General features: G+C 35.5%; 1 protein-coding gene across 12 annotated transcripts in view; it reads left to right on the forward strand.

Moving 5' to 3' along the window:
• Positions 1 to 24,134, forward strand: part of CCDC171 (coiled-coil domain containing 171) — a 322,836-nt gene that overhangs the window by 137,472 nt on the left and 161,230 nt on the right. For all 12 annotated transcript variants that reach the window (XM_025431987.3, XM_025431986.3, XM_025431994.3 and 9 more), the window contains 2 exons: positions 11,201 to 11,705; positions 13,130 to 13,246. In XM_025431987.3, the coding sequence (XP_025287772.3) occupies positions 11,201 to 11,705; positions 13,130 to 13,246 (622 nt within the window). The remainder of the gene's footprint in view (positions 1 to 11,200; positions 11,706 to 13,129; positions 13,247 to 24,134) is intronic.

The raw sequence follows: 24,134 nt of genomic DNA on the forward strand, positions 1-24,134 counted from the left end.
TTTAATCAATTTAATCCCTGTACTTCAATCCCGCATCCCCTAGTAACCACTGTTTCACTTTCTATTGTTGTTTATTTGTTTGTTTTGTTTTTGTTTTTTAGCATATTTGATCTTTTGAGATTCCATGTATAAGTACTTCTCCTTATCTGGCCTATCTCATTTAGCATAATGTGCTCACAGTCCGTCTGTATTTTTGCAATGATAGGATATCCTCCTTTCTCATGGCTGAATAATATTTCATTGTGTGTTATATATCACATCTTTTTTATCCATTCATCTGTTGATAAGCATTTGGTTGTTTTCCTATCATGGCTCTTGTGAATAGTGCTGCAGTACTGTATATGAGGGTGCATATATCTCATCAAATACCTGTTTTCATTTCTTTGAAATGAAAATATTCCTTTGAGTATATTCCCAGACGTAGAGCTGCTGGAATGTATGGTAGGTGTTTTTTCAAGTTTTTGAATGACCTCCATATTGTTTTCCATTGTGGTTGGACTACTTTACATTCCCACATTCTCTCCAGCACCTGTTGTCTCTTGTTTGCTCGATAGCCACTCCAGCATGTGTGAGGTGATATCTCAGTGTGGTTTTAATTTGCATTTCTCTGATGATTAGTGATGTTGGGCATCTATCTGCTTATGTGCTTGTTAGCTATTTTGATGTCCCCTTGGAAAAATATCTATTTAGTCCTTCTGCCCATTTGAAAAAATGGGATTACTTTTTCATTATTAAGTTGTGTTACTTCTTTATATATTTTGGATATTAACCCTTCATTTAATGTATTGATCTGCAAAAATTGTTCCCCATTTAGTAGGCTGCCTTTTCATTTCGTTAGTTTCTTTTGCTGTGCAGAAGCTTTTGAGTTTGATGTAGTCCTGTTTGTCAATTTTTGCTTATATTGTTTGTGCTTTTGGTGTCATATGCAAAAAATCATTGCTAAGTATCAGTGAGCTCCTTTACTATTTTCTAGGAGTTTCTTGGTATCAGGTGTTATATTTAAGTCTTTTTTTAAAGATTTTTTTTTTTAAGATTTTATATATTTACTAATGAGAGACAGAGAGAGAAGCAGAGACACAGGCAGAGGGAGAAGCAGGCTCCTTGCAGGGAGCCCGATGTGGGACTCGATCCCGGGTCTCCAGGATCAGGCCCTGGGCTGAAGGCAGTGCTAAACCGCTGTGCCACCTGGGCTGCCCCTATGTTTAAGTCTTGAGTTAATTTTTGTGAGTTGTTTGAGTTAGGGGTCCAATTTAATTGTTGTGCATGTGTTCCTCCAGTTTTCCCAGCACCATTTGAAGATAATATCTTTTACCCATTCCATGTTCTTGGCTCTCTTGTCGAAATTAGTTGATTGTAGATACCAGGATTTAGTTCTGGGCTCTCTGTTCTGTTCCATTGGTCTATGTGTCTATTTTTGTGCCAGTATAATATTGTTTTTATTACTATGGCTTGCTGATAGTATCTTATATATATAGAAAACTATTTTTTTCAAGATTTTACTTATTTGTGAGAGACAGAGAGAGAGGCGAGACATAGGCAGAGAGAGAAGCAGGCTCCCTACAGGGAGCCTGATGTGGGACTTGATCCCAGAACTCTGGAATTACAACCTGAGCCAAAGGCACAAGCTCAACCACTGAGCCACCCAGGTGCCCCTATATAGAAAACCTTAAAGAGCCAATCAAAAAACTGTTGGGATTAATCCGTAATTTCTGTAAAGTGGCGGGACAAAATCAACTTACAGAAATCATGAAACATTGGAAAAAGAAATAAAGAAAACTATCCCATTCACAATAGCATCAAAAATAGTAAAAGTTAGGAATAAATTTTACCAAGGAAGTGAAAGATCTGTACAATGAAAACTGTAAGACTTTACTCAAAGAAAGTGAAGACATAAACTAATGGAAAGACATTCTGTGTTCATGGATTGGAAGGTTTCATATTGTTAAGATGGCTGTACCATCCAGAAGCCATCTACAGATTCAGTGCATTCCCCATCAAAATACCAAAGAAAAATAATTCTAAAATTTGTATGGAAACACAAAGGACCCCAATAGCCAAAGCAGTCTTGAGGGAAAAGAACAAAATGAGGTATATCAAACTTCCTAATTTCAAACTATCTTATCTGTGTTATGGCATAGTAATTCATTTTCCTAACTAAGAGAGTCAGTTACCACAAATGCTAATGTTTTAAGAGAGGCTCTCACTGAAGACTTCTTTCTCAAGACCATATGACATGCTAGGCTTTGATACATGGGTATGCAAATTGAAAGTAACTCAATATTCTTAAAAGTACATTAATAATATTATGTTATTTTTTAAATATTATATTCTTATATATTGTTATATTGTCTATATTATTTATATACATATTTGAATTTTCATAAAGTATAATTGAATACACAGCAATTCATTTGGGTTTTATAGTTGGTAAATAGCTATTATGCATATTATGGGATGTATATATTTTATTTTAGGAAATTTTGTTATGATTAATTCTGTATTTTGGCTTTTTTCTTCCAAAGCTATAATGCAAATAGTATTATTTTCATTTTATATTACTTAATATATTTTCAAAAATTATGTTGATAAAACCATGAAGAACAAAATCCACAGTTGTTGCGTAGGATTTTAGGTTGTAGAGGACATTTGGTGTTAGATGAACATATCTATTACAAGAAGCCTTCTGCCAGAAAACAAATGACTTATCTATAGGACTCTGTGTTTAATGTTTGATTATTGTAAAGAAATGGCTCGTAAGAACTGAACTACTGTCAGAACTTCCTTAGTAGAATAAAGATTTTTTTTTAAAAGATTTTATTTATTTATTCATGAGAGTCACAGAAAGAGAGAGGCATAGACATAGGCAGAGAGAGAAGCAGGCTCCATGGAGGGAGCCCAATGAGGGACTCAATCCCAGGACTCCAGGATCATGCCCTGAGCCGAAGACAGACGCTCAACTGCTGAGCCACTCAGGCATCCCATAGAATAAAGATTTTTGCCTATCAGTGAAGGATGGTTAGCCTTGATGTAATATTTATTGTAAATACTTTAGGTTTATTTGGCATCTTAATAAAATCAAGTGAGTTCAGAATGGAGAACAAAAATCAAATTCAGGTTCATCATAATATATTGCATTTTATTTCTCTTGTATGACAGTATTTTTTTTTCTTGTATGACAGTATTAAGAATACATTTGGCAAGAAATCTGAGTTAATGTTATTGGATGTTAAAACTTTCTTTTCTTTTTAATTGAATTCCAAAAATATTCCAAGCTCAGCTTTGTTTATATTGTTGAAGGTGATAGGTGTACATGCCTGCCTGGAATGATTCACCGGGAGTTAGTTTGACAAATCCTGTGCACACCACACATTGATGGACTCTGAGTTGGTATGAAAGGGTACCTCTAATGAAATAGCAGAAAGTCTTCTGCTTCTGAAGTAATTGCTCTAGAAATTATTTTTTTTTCTTTTAAGGCCATCAATTGAATCTACACAATGTTCAATGCTTGATACATTTTTCAATGCTTTTTTTATTACTTTGCGGGCCTCCTTTTACTTAAGCCCAACGACAACCATGTGAGATAGGTCATTTAAGCATCATTTCTGTTTCACAAATGAGAAAACCAAGGTTCAGAGAACTGGTACCACTTGTGTAGTGAGAAAGTTCTAGAGTTGGGGTTAGAATAGAGGTAACAGATGTAAAATGTTCAGCCCTTTACTTGGCAGTTAGAAATTGCAAAGTGAAAAAAAAAAAAAAAAAGAAATTGCAAAGTGAGAGGGATGCCTGGGTGGCTCAGTGGTTGAGTGTCTGCCTTTGGGTCAGGGTGATCCCGGGGTCCTGGGATTAAGTCCCATATCAGGCTACCCCCAGGGAACCTGCTTCTTCCTCTGCTTATGTTTCTGCCCCTCTCTCTGTATTTCTTATGAATAAATAAATAAAATCTTTAAAAAAAAGCAATTGCAGAGTGAACATTATGTACTGTTTTTAATACATTATCATCATCCTGATCTTCTAGTCCATTTTGTATTACACTACAACGCGTTTCTTTTAGAAATATATGCTGCTTTTGTATATCAAATAATACCTGAAAATGGATCTAGTGACAACTCAGTTTCTTATTTCTTGAACTCGCATTTCCAAATGATTCTTGATTGATTAATAATTAAACATAATAATGCATGAAATACCTAACTAGTGATTTACTGTCAGCCATCCAGAGATGCTAGTTTCCTTATCTCTTATTTCTCTCAGGCTTCTTTTTTTTCTGAGACTGAATTTTTGTATATTCTATTACAAAATTGTTGTAATAGGTAAGAGTATCAAGACAACTTTTACATAATGTATTTAATAGTAACAAACATATACATGATATACCAGATATATAGGGCACTGTGTTCCATGCTGTGGTATTAACAAAGAACTGTAATACTTAGTTCTTTCCTCAAAAACTGTCAATTTTAGTTGGGAGGTCATTATATAAACATACAAGAAATTAACTAATGTAAGGTTTATCACAACAACTCTGTAATTAATTCCCAAGAGAGTGTTATAAATGTTGAAGAGGAGGCGGTCAAATTTTGAAGTTTTTATAGAGGAGACTGGAGCACCCGGGGTGCTCTTGCCAGGGACTGAAAACCCACAAGGAAAGGAGACATGAGGCAGGTCAGAATTGAGAGATAGTGGTGACTTATCATCAATCTGTTGTAGTATCTTTTAATGGTTGGTAAATAAAGCATCTTGCCATATTGACACCTTTATTCTCAGTCTAATGATAAGGAGAATTCTGTTCTTTTCTGTTCTTTTGAAGGTTTGGCTCATCCAAAGGGCATTTTTAAATTTTTACTGCTTTAGAAACGAGTAAATGCAGACACAGACCATTTTGGCACATAATATTTTTGCCATGCTAGACTTGTAAAATGAAGTTAGTGTTTTTAAGTAAATAATTATTATGAGATTTGAATATATATATGTGAAGGTCAGGTAGTGGAATTTCTAGGTCATATATAGTAACTCCATATTTAACTTTTTGAGGAGCTGCCAAACTGTTTTCAAAAGTTGTTACATCATTTTAATATCTCCCCCAGCAAGTTATGAGGTTTCCATTTTCTTCACAAAATATGTTTTATTTTTAACAGAGAAGCATTTACATCATAAGATAAGCAGGTGAATTTATTGTATTGTACAATATTACCATTCCATAAAAAGACAAGGTAATGCAGCTTGTAAAAATAAGACATTTTAAAATGAAGTCCTTTGATGTCTGTGTATCATTGAGTATCCAGTTTGCATTTTATCTTTTGCCAGCATAAAGAATAAGAACTCAGGAAGCAAAAATGATAAAAAAAGAATATTACTCCCTAGGGAAGTGTCTAATTTCTGGCCTAAAGTGTCAGAGTTCACATAGCACTGTAAGGCTTCCCACGGAGCCTGCGAATTTCAGGAAGTTAGTGCGTGATTCATTAAGCAAAGAAGGTATCTTTTCCCCCCATTTTGGATGCACTTTGAATTTATCAGATAGTAGAGGAAAAACTAGTGAAATTATATACTTTTTTTGATATGCCAAAGAAATATGTATAAAAGATATCAATACAATATTTTTATGGTTTCTTAAAATTCTTCAAGATAAGAGTGTTGTTTTGGAGGAATTTGCAAATGTTATTTTTGAAATTAAACACACCAAGGAGCAGGTTCTTTCAGTACTAGGAATGCTTTTGTCCCATATGAAGGCGATGTTCCTTATGTTTGCTTTAAAAATATTGGCCTTCAATCTCCTTGGGTAAAGAACAGGATTTTTTTTTTAAGGGGAAAATTGCTTTTATTGCTGCTTCCAGTCTTACCATCAAACAAGCTTTGTTCTTCAAGAATAATTCACAATAAATAATGCAGTACCTCTGAATGTCCCTGTGGAATATTAGAATTAACTTTAAAACAGAATCCTGACATGTTGATAAGTTCCAAATTATATTTGGAAATTATATCTTTTTTTATTATATTTTTCTTCTTCTTATGTTTGTAAAGCTTTTTATTCATTGGTTATATATTCACTGCCTATTCAATGCTCATTTTTCAATGAGCAAAAAACTTGCTAAGCACCAAGGAACATCTTCTAAAGGATTATTTAATTTTTTCAATATTTACTAAATACCTATACGGTGTAGAGCACTGTGACAGGCACTATAGTAAATACTTCCGGCTTCTAGGAATTAGCAGTCTGTTGTACTTGAGGGAGAGTAGATATACACACATGAAATAAGTAAGTAGCAGTGTAGGAATTAAACATCTGAGTGGTATAATTAAGTTCAGAGAAGGTCAAGATCAGTGTGAGTCAAGATTATAGTGGAAAGTGTCATGGAATAGATAGACCCTGAAATGGACTCTGAAGATTATTAGGATTTAAATAGTGTTAGGGGAGTTAGAAAGGAAAGGACCTGGGGGTACTAGAGAACATGGTTAAATTATGAGAGGAAGTGGTGAGTTTCATGTCTGAATAGTAAAGGAGCAGACCTTTCTCTCCTTTTTCATCAGGTTGAGGATCGTGGGAGAAGTTGAAGACTTTGCAGCAGAAGGCATGTGGGGGAGTTGTGACTCAAGGAGAACCTTGGTTCAGTAAAGACAAGGAGGTTAAACAAGAGGATTGGACTGATCTAATCTGACAGTAGCATTGAAGTGGGCATGAATGGTTGATGGTGAATAGCTGGAACTGACACGAGTAGCAATGGAGATGGATCAGGATGTATTTTATTGGTAAACTCAACCTTACTTGCTGATGGCTTTGGTTTGGAAATGTAGAGAATAGGGTGAAAGGAGGAATTAAGACTGACTACAAAGTTTTTGATTTGAACAGTTGGGTGGATGTTGGTACCATTTATTGATATAAAGAGGACTATTATGGACATGTTTAGGAGGCAAATCAATAGTACTGGACTGCATACTTTAGCTTGAGAGGACTATGAAGTAGCTAAGTGGAGATGCCTGCGGGGCATTCAGATCTGTGGCTCTGCATCTCAGTGGAGACAGTAGGGATGCAGAAATGTGATTGTTAAGAAATGAACAAAACTCTCATTATTAATGTTATTGAGGTTTTTGGGTTAATATTTGTCAATAAGAGTTTTATTAAATATTTAGCTTCATTATTTTTAAGTCTTTAATTCACTCTGCCAATTAATTCTAGTTATCTAGTTGAATATTTGGTTGATTTTTTAAAAAAGATTTATTTATTTATTTAAGTGAGAGAGAGAGAGAGATTGCAGGGGCGAGAGGGGCAGAGGGAGGGGGAGAGAAAATTCAGGCAGACTACCTACTAAGCACAGAGCCAAATGGTGGGGCTTGATCTCAAGACCCTGAGATTATGACCTGAGCCGAAACTAAGAGGCTGATGCATAACCAATTGTGCTACCCAGGTGCCTCTTGGTCTGGTTGATTAAAAAAAAAAAAAAAATCAGTACCTGGGATCTTGATTATAATTACTTAAACCAAGATTGGCTGAGGACAACAGAGTTATTAGACAACTAAATAGTATTTATTTATTTTTAAAAAATATTTATTTGAGAGAAAAAGAGAGAGAACGAGCAAGGATGGGGGTTGCAGAGAGAGAGAGGGCAAAGCAGACTCCCCTCTGAGCAGGGAGCCTGATGTAGGGCTGATCCCAGAACCCTGAGATCATGACCTGAGCCAAATGCAGATACTTAATTGACTGAGCCACCCAGGTGTCCCATTAAATAGTGTTTAGAAATTATTTATTTTTATTTTTTAAATTTAGTTTTTTAAAGGATATATACACCCCTATGTTTATTTTTTAAATTAGTTTCAGAGATAGAATTTAGAGATTTTCAGTTTTTACTTATAAATAAACTTCATATGTATTCTTAGTCTTATTTTTACTGTTTAAGTTGTCTGTGAATGGGATCTGTTTCTTACAAAACAAATCATAGGAGTCTCATGAAATCATCCATAGTGGTAGTAATTAATTTTAATCAGCACTTTTAAAAGTATAATCATTACAAATGATGAAAATTTGGGGGCCATAGAATGACATAAGGATATTAAAAAATTGCTTTTTTTACATTGCTACTGCTTCTGCCAGGTAGCTTAAATGAAAACGGGCCATGCAAGCCCAGAATCTCAATTCTGTTTTAAAACATTCCAGCTTGTTCCTGGTTTTCTCTCTATATAGAGAAGTGGAGTGTTTTGGGTATTGTATTTCAGATTTTTATCCATTTCTGTCCACTTTTTTAAAAATTTAAATTCAATTAGCCGACATAAAGTACATAGATCGACGTTTTGATTATTCTCTCATCCCCATCTCAGGACTCCTTGTTTCTGGCTGCCTTTCTAAAATGTTTTTTACCTTCAGCCCGATGCTCTGAAGTGGGCCAGCTGTATATAGTAGAAGAGTTTGAGATCTATCATGTGCTAAAATTAACTAAATCTTTTCCAGAATGGGCTTGCTTTATTTTCAACTCTCTTCCTTTATAATTAAAAAAATTTTATTTTATTTATTTAAAACATTTTAATTCCAGTATAGTTAACATATTTTCTTTCAACATATGTTCTTTCAACAACCCATTCGATTTTGACCAAAGACTTCGAATATTATTTCAAAATATTTAAAATATCTTTAGCAAATATATCTCTTCACTTTTTTTGGTTGTTGTTGTTCAATGAGAGTGTTTTTTGTTGAAAACACACTTCTGCCTGCGACTTGGAGAACTGTGAATGTGTAAAATAGGCAGCACCTGATTGGGTTAATTTTTATGTCTGCTACCTAGCTATGGCCAGTATGCTTCTTTTATCTTGGATTTCCTATAATTTTCCTGTTTTCCCCTCCAACTGAACTAGTGGAATTGAACTAGTGGAAAATATGGAATTACCCTTTATAACTTCTATTTGCTTCTCTCATTCTACCCCCACTCCCTGCAACTCTTGGCAGTCTTTATTAATATTTCTGATTCTCCCATCCATTAACTAAAGCAGAGTGAATTCCAGGATTTTATGGCTTCTCCTAGCTTTCCAGATAGTTTAAGTTCCTTACCTTAATCATCTATTATCTATCTACTTGTCAATTTTCCATCATTCTCATCTTCAGGCATTCTGAATTGTTTCTATTTCTTTAGAATACATTATCCTGTGTTTTTTGTTTTTTGTTTTTTTTTTGGCTCTTCCTTTTCTACAACACTGGTCTTCCTGCCTTATTTAGCCACAATTCATGTCAGTTTTCTCTTTTCTTAAAGATTGTCTTCCTTGAAAGGGTATTTGCCATCTGCTTCCAAGTGGTCCACTTGGCTAGTGGTTTTCAGAGTTTCTTGCTTCTTTCAGCTGCTCCCAGTGGGATACCACTTCCTTTACAAGTGTTTTTATATGGAGCTCTGGGACACAGTCCCAGTGATGAAATCCTGCTACCACAGATTGGCCATCGGGGGAGATGTGGTTAGGGGCAAGCCACAGTTTCTTTATTTCCCTATTCTTTTATTTTTCTATTTTTCATACTACCACCATAGATGTGACTGGGTCAGACTTTAGAGAAGAGTTGGATTAAATAAAGGGAATTATAATATAGAAACATTTAAAACCATGTCCAAAATACTGTTTTTCCCCTGCTCTGGGGAAAGCATCCAAAAAGTTGAATCCTTCAGAGAGTGGCTTCTTGTATACTTCCGTTACTTGTTTGTAATCAGGACAGAACCTCTGAGGGCCTTCTTCTACTCACTGTGCAACTTTTGGGAATCTCATCCCCTAATTTTGGGGTTGGATTTGGTCCAAGAGTTACTTTTCTCAGAATATATTTCTACAAGTTTGAATTCTTTTGGCTACTGCCTATCAACATTATCATGGTAGGCTTTGACATCAAATCTTGAGGAGTAGGCAAGAGTTTGTATTACTTTCTCCAACTCTGATCAATAAATTCTTATAGGGTAGCTATGATTAGCTTCCTTATCAGTAGGTTTTTTAAAAAATTCTTTCTCTTATATACCTTACTACCTTTGTCATATCCCTCCAAAAGCCTATCAATATCATTTTGTGCTAACTCCCTTTTGTTTACCTCTGACAGTCTGGCATAGTTTTATCATAGCATTATGCCACAATAATTGATTTGCTTGTCTGTTTTTCTAGCACATGGAGTTTAGTGAGTAATCAATAAATATTTATTGAGTGATAAATAAATCAGTAAAGGAAACTAGGATCTGTTATCTTCTGAAATTTACTCTATCTCAGCAGTTCCTTAATGATTTGGCATAAGATTTCATAGAGAAATAGTTTATTTTCTAGCAATTAAAGCATGTTGTCTGCAGTTAAAATTTCTTTGTGTTTCAAATTGTTTTGGATTGCAAGTTCCTTGATGAGGGAAAAAGGATCAGAGAACTGCTGAGGCCCAGCTTACAGTTAGTATTTCCTCCCACCACTGGAACTGCCGTTTTGCTCAGTGTTCTCTCTTGGGAAGGTAAGAGAAAGCTGAAATGAGAGAGTTTGCCCTGAGAATCAGACCGTATCCAGTAAGTGGCAGTCAGGTGCTATTTGTTGTATTTATTAAAAGACTTTATTTAGTCAAAAAAAAAAAAAAAGACTTTATTTATTTGAGAGAAAGAGAGAGAGAGAGAGCGCGCGCGCGAGCGAGCACGAGCGTGCTTCTGGGTGGGAGGGGCAAAGAGGGAGGGAGAGAAACAGACTCCCTGCTCAACAGGAAGCCTGATGTAGAGTTCCATCCCAGGACCCTGAGATCATCACCTAAGCCAAAGACAGACACTTAACTGACTGAGCCACCCAGGCATCCCTGTTTCTTGTGTTATTGATTTAGCTCTTTGTTTATTCTGGTAAAATGTAAAGACTTTTTACATATAGGAGAACTTCTGTTGGTGGGTAATTTCTCTTTAAAAGCAGGAAATAAAAGTTTGGGAAGAATGGAAGAGGGGAATTTTTCCTTTCTACAGTTGTATATTTATGCATAAGTGTACAGGAAATTCATGGAGTACTTTTAAATTTATGTGTTCGATTTTATGTGAAGCTTCTATGTAAAAGGATTTAAAAATCAATGTGCACATTTAGGTCTAAGCTGTTAGGCCCACTATTGCTCTGTCATACTTGTTTTTGATATTTGGAACAGAGATCTCTTGAAGAAGTTGTTGTCAGCGAAAGTTTGTTTTCTTTCTGTAAAGAAGACGTAATAAAACACTTCCTTATTTCAAATATTTTATTTGACTTACAGAAATTTCAAGAAATTGCTGAAAAAAATATGGAAAAATTGAATCGTATTGAGAAGTCACATGAACAGCTGGTTCTTGAAAATTCACGCTTCAAAAACATGTTATCACAGACTCAAAGGGAACAAAGATCCTTGCTGGCAGCTTGTGCATTAATGGCTGGTGCCTTATATCCTCTCTACAGCCGATCATGTGCCTTATCTACACAGAGAGATTTTCTCCAGGAGCAGGTCAACACCTTTGAGTTGTTCAAACTCGAAGTTAGAACTCTAGCCCAGGCTTTGTCAAGTGTAGAGGAAAAGAAGCAAGAGGAAGCCAAGTTGAAGAAAAAACCATTCAAAGGATTGATACGTATATTCCGGAAAGGTGTTATTGCAATTTTGGCAGCAAACAGGCTCAAGATTTTGGGCCAGTCATGTGCTTCTCTTTTTACCTGGATGGAAAGTTTCAAAGAAGGAATAGGCATGTTAGTGTGTACAGGAGAGCCTAAAGACAAGCATAAATTTCCAAGTAAGATGATTTATGCTTTTTAAAATTGAAGTTGAATAAAATCATATACAATGTGACTATGTTTAGCCATTATGTAAAAACTTAAAAAATCATTTAATATGTCAAATCATGTAACACAGTCCCATGTGTAGGTAGATATGTATCTGTGTACGGATATTTAAGCATATCCGTATATTTAAGCATAAATTAGGTTTTGATTTTCTTGTTATGAACATTAAAATGTAAATAATGTGGCAAATATAATTTCTATTTTGTTTAGCTTTATTCTATATATATTTTTAGCTTTATTATATCTGAATGCTCTTTTCATAGTAAAGTGGGTAGTGATTTTTTCAAATAAGTCAATCCAGAGACTCTGTCCTATTTAAAATTAGTTACCAATATGATTTATTTTCACTTTCTGTGAATCAGTATAAAATGATCAGAGTTAAAAATCTGTTGAGGAATTGAAGGAAAATGAGACAAACGCGAATTTTCCAATTAAGTTTTTTTAAATGCTTGATTATTCTGAGGAAACAGTGATTTCAATTTTTAACTTTTAAAGATTTATTTATTTATTTATTCATTCATTCATTCATGAAAGACACACACAGAGAGAGAGAGGCAGAGACATAGACAGAGGAGAAGCAGGCTCTATGCAGGAAGCCTGATGTGGGACTTGATCCTGGGACTCCAGGATCACACCCTGGGCCGAAGGCAGGCACCAAACTGCTGAGCCACCCAGGGATCCCCTCAATTTTTAACTGTAAAAAATCAAGCTATTAATGTAAGCAGAACTAAGAAAAATTTTCTTTCTCTTTTTTTGAGAAAGAGAGCGTGCGCATTTGCACACATAAGTAGGCGTGGGTAGGGGAGAGGGAAAGGGAAAGAGAATCTTTTTTTTTTTTTTAATTTTTATTTATTTATGATAGTCACACAGAGAGAGAGAGAGAGAGAGAGAGGCAGAGACACAGGCAGAGGGAGAAGCAGGCTCCATGCACCGGGAGCCCGACGTGGGATTTGATCCTGGGTCTCCAGGATCGCGCCCTGGGCCAAAGGCAGGCGCCAAACCGCTGCGCCACCCAGGGATCCCCGGAAAGAGAATCTTAAGCAGGCTCTGTGCCCAGTGTGAAGCCTCACATGGGCCTCAGTCTCACAACCCTGAGATCATGACCCGAACTGAAATGAAAGGTCATATGCTTAACTGACTGAGCCACCCAGGTGCCCCATCTTCTCTCTATCTTTCTCTGTTTTTGACTTCACTTAATTTATATATATATAAATAAATTCTCAGTCAAATCTAACACTTCTTGTAGACTTTTCCACAGTAGGCAAAGTTCTGTCTACAAGTTTTGATCTATTTCTTAAATAGTCATGTTGCTGTGAATTTTAAACATGAATTTTAAATGTTTGTGGTATTGCAAGATGAATTTCTTATTTTGCAGAGCATCAGAAGGAGCAGTTACGTTGTTTGCAAGCGCTCAGTTGGCTTACCAGTTCTGACCTTCTGGCTGCAATAATCACCTCTATGGCTGAGTTACAGGAAGTCATTAGTAAAACAGGTACGATTCCCTCTTCTAGGTCCTTGTAAAATACACTTAAAAACAAATGTCTAGAAATGCTTTATGGTACAAATCCTAATAAACCATCTAGGAAGAAAATATATTTGCTTTCATCTTTCTTTTATTCAGGTACAGAGAAATTATTAAATCTCTAATGATGTAGAGAATTTATGTAAGTTTTGGTGGGTAATTTTATCTTAATTTATGGGGAAATTAAATAACATTTCTTGTGAATGTATCCACTTCATTTTTTCCCTTTGTGATCTGATTTTCCATGGAAATGTCATTAGCTTTTTTAGTAAGTAATACTGATAACGTTTCTGCGAATGTTTTAGTCTTTCTTCATTTCTCTTTCTAGCTATACATTTTAGAGGCTCAAGTAATAACAGAACCAGAAGAAAGTTTTTCTCGTTTGGTGATATGCTTTTATTTTCCTGAATTAATTTAATTTAATTTAATTTTATTATTATTATTTTTAAAGATTTATTTATTCATTCAGAGAGAGAGAGAGAGAGAGAGAGAGAGAGAGAGAGACAGGCAGAGACACAGGCAGAGGGAGAAGTGGGCTCCATGCAGGGAGCCCGACACGGGACTAGATCCCCGGCCTCCAGGACCACGCCCCGGGCGGCGTCAAACCGCTGCGCCACCGGGGCTGCCCCCTGAATTAATTTTAAATAGAGTTTATTTGAATAATCAGTTTCTTTCTACCAGATGTGGAACCACATATAATCAGGATTTCCAAAGGTCTAATTTTTTTTTTTTTTTTTTTTTTTTATGATTCAGATTGCAGGATATGCTAGTATGAAAGGTTCAATGAAAACTAATTTCTCATGAATAACATCTAGTTACCTACTGGTTAAGCTATGTCATTGGGCTAATTATGGTCATTTCAGACACATTAACAGTGAAAATAATATGGATTTGGTAACAATGTAAACACTAGTGAAATAATAATTTGGGATGTAGTTTATTTTTTTAGACAAGTCTGCTATATATATATGCAGATCATTCATTGTGATTTCAGATATCTAAATGTAGGTTCTTATAGTCAGAAACTGAAGATTCAAAGATAATTTTTATGTTATGGCCATTGATGTTGGTAAGCAATATGCATCTCTAATATTTTGGCAAAACCTCAATGTACTGGATTTGAAGTCTGAAATAAAAGTCTAAATAAACATATTTTAAGTATGTTGGCACTATAGGTTCAGAGCAAAATTAACATTCTTGAAAAAACTTAATGGAATGTTTTGGACTTAGTTTAAAAAACAGATTATTTGTGTTCATCATATTCCTTGTAGGTATGCAAACAGTTAAAATAGATTGGTTTCTTAAGCTATAATCCTGTTTATATCATTATTTTTCCTTAATACTCTCCCATATATGCTTTAGGAGATAAAAGAAAAATATGACTTGGATCTGGACCTCTATAAAATATGCACAGTGATTATAGAACAAGATTGACTCATGGACGATGTTAGGCAGAATGTAATCAAAGATGCATGAGGAAATACTGGCTTTAAATGTAAGAATCCATAAAAGATACAGCTCACAGGGGCCTTACTAGTATTGGAAAGGCTTCAGGGAGCCTTATCTGAAGGTTTTCGCTGGGCCTAGGATGATAGATAGTAAGTTACAGAGGAGGGACAGCATCCAGATGGAGGGCAGAGCTTAAGCAGAGATAGAGAGATGGGAATAAGCACAGAATGAGAAGAAGGATAGTAAGGAGATGGAATGGAGATCCATGTCTAACACACCTGGTTTATACGTGATGATTACTAAAATGTATTTTTTATTATAACTATATTGGAGAATATTGGGGGGAAAGGTGGATCATTGTCATGGGCTCAGATGATAGAGGTTTTTTTTTTTTTTTAAATGATTTTATTTATTTATTTATTTGAGAGAGAGAGAGTGAGCACAAGAGAGAGAATGAGCAAGAACGAACAGAGGGAGGGGAGAAGGGCAGAGGGAGACAGGATCCCAGGATGCTGACCTGAGCCGAAGGCAGATGCTTAACCAACTGAGCCACCAGATTACAGAGGTTTTATACAACTAGACAGTGATCTCCCTGAGCACATTTTCCAAAAGTGGACTATTGCAGTATTTTAAAGTTAAAATATTGACACAATGGTTATTTGAGACCCTGATAAAAATATGTGTAGGTAAGACATCAAGCAGAAGGTACATCAAGAGTGATGTGTCTTTAAATGCCTGCCTACCTCCAGGGACAAAGCTGCCTTTGATATTAGAATCTGGTTGTGCCTCTAATAGCTTGAGAAAAAGGCAAATTCAGGGAAACTTATTTTTAGGGAAGGCTTTAAATGTTGTTGGCCAGAGAACACCAAGTACTTAGGGAAGAGAGTGATAGTTACTTAGAGAGGGAGAATAATTGGTGTATTAAAGTCCTGAAGGGAATAGGGAAGAATATAGTTGGGCAGGTAAATAATTGAGTTATTATTGGACTAGTACAAAAATGATCAGTGTGTACCTTTTGCAGAGATGACTTAACAAGCTGGACTTCTAGAATAAATCATTCAAAACATGATGACAGGTTAATATATTACCTTTTCCAGGTAATATGTTTTCATTTTTATGTGTATTTTAGTAGTAGAAATCTCAGATATTTTAGCAGAGAGGATGGGAAAATATTCTCAGACGCTTAAAGTACATGAGAAGTTATTAACAGATAATAATGAAGGTAATGAATGTAAAGCTATAACAGCTTATGTAGTCATATTGAGTTTATAGTTTAAGTGTAAGAATAACTCAAATACATTGTAAGCATTATCGTATAATAGAAAGAGCATTGGCTTTGAAGAAGGCAGATTTTGTATCCAGCTCTGCTAATTAGTAGTTGTGTGAAATTGGGCAAGTTGCTTAACTTTACAGGGCCTCAGACTCTATCTAAAAATGGAGATGGTACTCTTTTCCTGGTTTTTATGAGGGTTTAATGAGGCAACACTTGTGGAGCATTTTGTACAGTACTTGGCATATAAAGTGCTAAAAAAACTGTTTCCTTACCACCCATCTCATTGTGCAAGTAGTGTATTATATTAACGAATAGACATACATACTTCTTCCTGTACACATTATTTCTATGTGTTCTTCTAATCTGTTTTATCCCTTTGTGCCTCTATCTACCCACCATTTCTTCTTCTTACCCTCTCTCCTTCCTGCCAACTACTCATCCATCTACTAACAGACTAACAAATGATATAAATGTTACTATCGGCCGTATACTACTTTATAATTGCAGTTAAGAATAATTATGATTGTGGAGCTTGAACTCACCAACCTGAGATCAAGACTTGAGCTGAGATCAAGAGTTGGAAGCTTAGGCTGATCCACCTAGGTGCCTTGCATTTAAAAGTTATTTTGAAATAACTTCAAACTTACAGAAAAGTTGCAATATACAACAGAGACTTTTTCTCTTGCTGAATGATTTGAGAGCAAGTAGTGGGCATGATGCCTATTATTTTCTCATATTTCAATGTATATTTCAAGCAAGACATTATTCTACATAACTAGAGGGCTGTGATCAACATTAGGAAACCGTTCAGGGAAAAAAAAAAAAGGGAAACCAATCAGGCCCCCTTTGACTTTCCTTACTTGTCCCAACCAACCATGTCTTTTATAGTCAAAGGATCTGGTTTAGAATTATGTGTTGCATTAAGCCATGTTTCTTTAATCTCCCTCAATACAGAGAAGTTGCTCAGTCTTTCTTTGACCATCTTGATCTTGAAGATGACAGACTGATTTTTGTAGTATACCCTTCAATTTTGATTTCTGTGATGCTTCCTCATGATTAGATTAAGTTTATACATTTTTGTCAAGAAATCACAGAAATGATGCTGTGTTTCACTTATGGTATACTGTCATACTGTTAACTTTTAAAAAAGGCATACTTTTAAAGGATTTTCTCCATTTCTATTAATATCCTTCTGGGGAATGATTTTTAATGTTTGGGCAATATCAATTGGGCATTTCATAATTTGTTTATCTACTTCATAATAAGATTTTTTTCATCATAGAACAGGTATCAGGAATATCAGTTCAGCTTTGACTTGTAATTGATTCATTGTTTCTTGATCACCTAATATTATGAGTAGTATCTTGAGTCTTCAACCAAGTGGGATATTGAAATGGCATAATCTTGGGAAGGTTTATTAAGGAAATAATTTGAAATGAAAGAAGTTATTTTTTAGAACTGTATTTTTTCTTTTTTTAAAAAGATTTTATTTATTTATTCATGAGACACACACACACACACACACACACAGAGGCAGAGACACAGGCAGAGGGAGAAGCAGGCTCCGTGCAGGGAGCCCGGCGAGGCACTCGAACCCAGGACTCCAGGATCAGGCCCCAGGCTGAAGGCAATGCTAAACTGCTGAGCCACCCAGGCTGCCCTAGAACTGTATTTTTTCTTTTCTATTCTTTCCTTCTTCCATTTTCTTTTTGAAGAAATTGCTGAAAATTTAATTTTTAAAATTTTTTTTTTAAAAAATTATGATAGTCACAGAGAGAGAGAGAGAGAGAGAGGCAGAGACATAGGCAGAGGGAGAAGCAGGCTCCATGCACCAGGGAGCCCGATGTGGGATTCGATCCCGGGTCTCCAGGATCGCGCCCTGGGCCAAAGGCAGGCGCCAAACCGCTGCGCCACCCAGGGATCCCGAAATTGCTGAAAATTTAAACCATTATATGTGTCAGGACTACATATTGATGGCATCAGAATGGCTTTTTTTTTCTTAGCCCCAAGAAAACTGGTACATGTATATCAATATCAAGTAGTAGCTTTTATATATTAAATAGTACCTGCATTGTTTCTTGTTTTATTTTTTTTCTAAGGTTAAGAGTCAGTGAATCCTTTTTTCTTTTTTATAAGACTTTATTTTCTTTTTGAGAGAGTGAGAGAGAGCATGAGTGGGAAGGGGGAGTGTAGAGGGAGAAACAGACTCCCCGCTGATCAGGGAGCCCGACTCCAACTCCCAGGACCCTAGGATCATGACCCAGTGCTGAAGGCAGACACTTAACTGACTGAGCCACCCAGGCGCCCCAGTAAATCATTCTTTTTAAAAATACTCTTTGTAGGTACTTACCTTTTTAGAATAAGTTCTGGATTATACATATACTATTAATTAACTAGGAGAGAAAAATTTTAAATTATCTAGGAGAGAAAATTAAACATATTGGATATGGAGTAGAATATAAATTAAGAACTTGGGTTTTAGATTTGAATCTGGATCCCGTTACTTACTTCGTGTGTGACATTAGAAAAGGTACTTAATCCCTTTCAGCCTCAATATCTTCATCTGTAGAATTTGGTTAAGAAAAGTTCCTAGTTTAAGTTTTGTTAGGTGAGAATGTAACCTTCTTAGCTAAGTCTCTTTACATGTAATTGTCCAATAAATGTTTGTGTTTTTTGTATTCTAATGTTTTGGTGTATTACTGTATTCCTTTCATGAAGTGGGAAGTTCAGTAATGGTAGCTTCAGTTTACTGCTCAGAAAGTGCTAAAGGTATTGCTCCTGCTACCTTCTTAACTTTGAGGATGTATTTATAGGCAGTGGGCAGAGACCCCACTTTCCATGTTGCCTCTGTAAATACTGGACAGGTGGCAACCTTCTTGCTTTCATTAAAGTGTTTGCTCACTTGAGATAAATTACCTCTTCCAGGTATCCAAATGGTGTGCCTGCAAGAGATCATTTACCTCAAACAGGGGAGAATGTTACTTCCACTGAAGGGCTAGGATATCAATCATTACAAGAATGGACTAAGGAACTCTTTAGATAGCTGAACATTTTGTATGTCTGGTCCAGACTGAATTTCTCAAGACAGAAATGAATGTGCTGATTTGCCTGGAATTATCTCTGAATAAATACAGTGGCTGGATATTAATAGAATGTTCATACATTTTGTTATACTTTTCCTCTATAATTGAATCATAATTATCCAGAAGATAGATGACCCAAGTATACATGCCCCTGCTATTACTATTCAGAACTTTCTTTCATTGTTAGAGGTAACTTTGTAGAGGTCATAGCAACTCTTTCAGGCTAAACTCAGAAATCTGGGTTGATTCAGCATAGCACTGAGGTTTTACACTTAGGAAGTTCAAAGCAGTGAGTAAAAATATTTCTGTTAATAAATACTTATTGGTATATATTTTAAAATTAAGATTTTATTGAATCCTAAAGAATAATGAAATGAACATTCCTACTTCAAGTATGATCTGTGTACCAGCAGCATCAACATTAACAAGGAATGTTAGAAATGCTTAATCTCAGACCCTACTCCAGAGCTACTCAATCAGAATCTGCGTTTTTGTAAGGTCCTCAGATGACTGATACACACAATAAAGTTTGAGTAGAAGTAACTTAGGGGATTTTGTTATTTATGTAGCTTCACATATATTTGAAATTGAAACAAGGGTGTATCATTTTTGGTACTTCAGCTACAAGTGTCTATTTTGGGGACCCATATTTAATTTACTGAATTTTCTTCGATTTTGTGATTTTTAAAAAATTATTACCTTTTCATGACCCCATGTTTTTTCTAACATTTTATTATCAAAAATTTCAGGTGCATAGAGAAGTTGAAAGAATTTTACAGGGCACAGATATTTTGTTTTTTAAATTAAAATTTATTTGCCTTTTGTAATTTTTAAGAACAATTTTTGAATGGATAATTTATCATTGGAAGTGTCCATGACTATGTGAAATTCCAGCATCACAACTTTCATAGGATATATTTATTAATAATATTGTCAAAATAGTGTACAAAATCAAAATTATTTTAAGAAATACAGGTGAGGCTTCAGCATATTTTGTAATTTATAGATAGTTTATGGGAAACTTCTAAGAGCCTGAAACCTTTTCTTAGAAGGGTAAGTTGCAAATCCAGATGTTATCTAGCAAAGTAACCTCTTATTTTTTCATATTTTTGTAAAAGGACAAAGGAAAAAAATTTCCTTTCAAATCTATAGTAAAATATATATGTATTTAGGAATATTGTATAATCTCTACCTGTTCTAGAAGAAAATTATGCCAGCTTACAAGTATTTGTAAAATATGACTATATGATATCCATTAAAACTTGAGTAAAAGAAAGTGGAAGCAAATTTGAACCAGAAACAATGTTGAAAAAACCAATTATGATGGTCTACATAGTTGTATTGACATTTGGATTCTCAGGATTCAATTGCCAATTGTCAATGATGTCATTGAAGAAAAACCAAGAATTTAGGAGAAATAAAAATGTCCTTGGACTATGATTAGACAGGAATTTGTCCTGTAGCTTTTAATAAAAAGGACATCATGATAGAATGAATAATGTTCTTAGTGATAGATATAGAGCCCTTTGTCTCTCTCTCTCTCTTGTTTTTAAGATTTACTGATTTATTTGAGGGAGAAGGGGCAGAGGGGAGGGAGAGAGAAACTCCAAGTAGACTCCACACTAAAAGTGTAGAGCTGGATGCAGGGCTCGATCTCACAACCCTGAGATCATGACGTGAGCTGAAACCAAGAGTTGATGCTTAACTAACTACACCACCTGGGTGCTCCTCTCTCTTCTTTTTAAGTCAAATATATTGGGGTATAATTTACATACAATAAAATTTATTCATTTAGCTGTAAAACTGAATAGATTTTAAAAAGTGTATATGCTAGAATGTATACAGGAAATTATATAAAACATTATCTTCACCATTTTGCAGTCACCCCACATACTCCTTGCCAAGACAACCACTAATCTTTTTTCTTTAAAATTTTTCTTTTCAAGAATTTCATAAAAATGGAGTCATACAACGCAAAGGTGTTCAGCTAAATTGCACAGGCAGAGGGAACAGTTCCCCCATTGTCCTCACTTCAGACCCCAGCTATAAGTTTAGGAATTCCTAGGGTCACTCTCACTTTAGGCCAGCTGGTTATGAGTTAAGGGGCTCCTATGAATTCTCTCAGGTTGCATAATTTGCTAGAAAGACCCATAGAACTCAAGAAAGTGCTATACTTAGGATTATAGTTTTATTATAGCAAATGGAAATAAATTAGACTCAAAGAAAGGGATGTGTAGGGTAAAGTCTAGTAGGATTTCAGGCATTAAGCTTCCGTTGTCCTCAAGATAAGGTAACCTCTTTCCATCAATTTATGACAATACATATGGAGTATTACCAACCCAGGAAGCTCACTGGAGCTGGAGCTTTAGTGTCCAGAATTTCTATTGAGGCTTCATTACATGGACATGATTTTTTTTTTTTTACATGGACATGATTAATTGGATTGTTGACTACATTGCTGAGCTCAATCTTCAGCTCCCTTCCCCTCTCTGGAGGTTGAGTTGATTCACATTGGCTCAAAGCCCCAAGCTCTGATCACATGGTTGGTTTTTTAGACATGGCCAGTTCTTACCTTAAGTCATCTCATTAGCATAACTAATGATGCCTCCATGAGCCAACCCATTAATGTGAACTGTGAAGTGTGGTCCTGGGGGTTCACCATGAGTAACTGTATTCACTGCAGAAATTCTGAAGTTTTAGAGGCTAACTGACCTATCGTGCCTGAACTTAAACGCTAGCTTTCTGTGGGCAACCTAAAAACACCTCAAACTTAACATGTTCAAAATTTTAATCATCTTCTTTGTCCCTAAACTTACTTCTGAATTTTCTGTCTTTGTGATTGGCATGACTATCCACCAAGTAACTAAAATAGAAACCTGGGGTACCATAATTTATTCTTATTCTTACTCTTATTTCTATATTCCACGTATTTTATCAGTCTACTTTTTATCCTAGCCTCATTGTTGTTTTAGCTCCATTTTTTTCGCACGTGTTATGTTCTTAACCTACTAATGGGTGTCCATTCTTAGGCATACCGTGCCATTCTAGCATCTATTTAGCTAGCTAGCTAGCTCATATTTAGCAGAGAAATAATTTGAGGAGGCTTGTAGATGTAACAAAAAGGGGTGCCTAGGTAGCTCAGTTGGATAAGTGTCTGACCCTTATTTCAACTCGGATCATGGTCTCAGGGTTGTGAAATTGAGCCCTGTGTCAGACTTCATGCTGGACATGGAGCCTGCTTAAGAGTCTCTCTTCCTCTCTCCCAGCCCCTGATCCTCACCTCCCTCACTCCCCCCCGCCCCCCCACCAAAAGAAGTGACAAGTTGCAAGGACCATGAGTGTACTGTGGAACCTTTTTCTTATAAAGCATTGAAGAGTATGATGAAGTAAATTTAAATTTATTGTAGTCTAAGAATATGCTCAATATTGATGTCTACTTCTCTCAAGTTGTTTTGTATGTATTTCAATATGATTAGCTCATTTTGTAATCATTTTTAATTGTTCTTTTTTTCTTACTTATTTTAAATGGCTGTAATACTAGTCCTGTCTCATTCGCTATTTTGAGGTTTAAATGAGTAAATGCATATAAACAGTGCTTGATCTGTTGCATATCTTTGGCCTCAGTGTAAGCAACAGCATTATTCCCTATTTCTTATTGTATGAATTAACTCTTTGGTAAGGTGTACAAGACCCTCTTGATCTGATTCTCATTTATTGTATAGTCTCCCCTCTCAGTACTCTAAATAATAAACCTGCAATTTAGCTAAGCTGAATTGCTTGTTTCCCAGATGTGAGATGCCCTCTGTCTCTAAACATATGGAAAAAACTATTTTTGCTACTAAATCTTAAGAGGAATTATTACATGGGTTATCATATTGGAAATATTATTCAGTATTCATCACAGTTTTTATCTTTAAAAGCTACTTTGTAGAAGGTACAGAATTTTTTTTGGTCAGTGTTACTTATATGAATATGAATATACTTCTATTCATCTTCAGTAAAAACTGGGGGCATGGTATTATATTACAGTTCTCTGAATGGAGTATTGTAGATATGCAGCTTTCTTATTATTTAAGTTGACACAGAGGCAGAAACTCAAGGATATAGATTTAATAATTAGGTAGCATATTCCTTAGATAAGAGGTCTTTTAACCTTGGGCTCACAGAACTCTTCTCAAAAGAGTCCATGGATAGAATTTGGGAGCAGGGGTGGGGGTCTATCTGTGGACTTGAATGGAAAAAATTATATCTTGTTTCACTAACCACTAACTGAACTTTAACATTTTCTTCAGTTATGAAAAATGATGACAGACCACAATGATATTAGCAGTGTAGTGACTGTTACTGATACTGATAGAAACACAGTGTTTTCATTTTATAATACAGTTGTTCAGCTATCTCTGGATATAGCTTATGCTCATCTTTGCTAAGCAGTGACCATGAGACCCATTACATATGTGATGTGTAATCACAGTCTTCAGTGTATACATGGACACAGAACAGCTTTGTGCCTAGTAGTTGTTCATCCATCCAATTGAGCTTCTATATTCTTCATGCTTATGTTTTTTTTCTAGTATTCCCCAAATACAAAATTCTCTTTTATTTCCTTGAAAGTGCAACCTGCAAACACCTGGAAACACATCAGAACTCTCTCAAAAGAGTTATTGACATTACCAGTCAATTTTCTGAAAAAGAAATAATGAAATTGATTCCATATACATTAGTATAAAAAATAATAAGATACTTAGAAATAAATTTAACCAAGGAGAGGAAGGTCTTTAATCTGAGAACTACAAGACATTGAAGAAGGAAATCAAAGAAGACACAAATAGAGGAGAAGGTATTCTGTGCTCAGTGGGTTAGAAGAATTAATATTGTTGAAGTATCCATATGACCAAAAGCCATCTATAGATTTCAATAAAATCCCTATCAAGATTCCAGTGGTGGGGGTGCCTGGGTAGCTCAGTCTGTTAAGCATCTGCCTTCAGCTCAGGGCATGATCCTGGGGTCCTGGGATCAAGTCTTATGTTCTGCTCCCTGCTCAGTGGGGAGT

This window comes from Canis lupus, chromosome 11, assembly GCF_003254725.2.
Source record: "Canis lupus dingo isolate Sandy chromosome 11, ASM325472v2, whole genome shotgun sequence".
Lineage (NCBI taxonomy): Eukaryota > Metazoa > Chordata > Mammalia > Carnivora > Canidae > Canis > Canis lupus.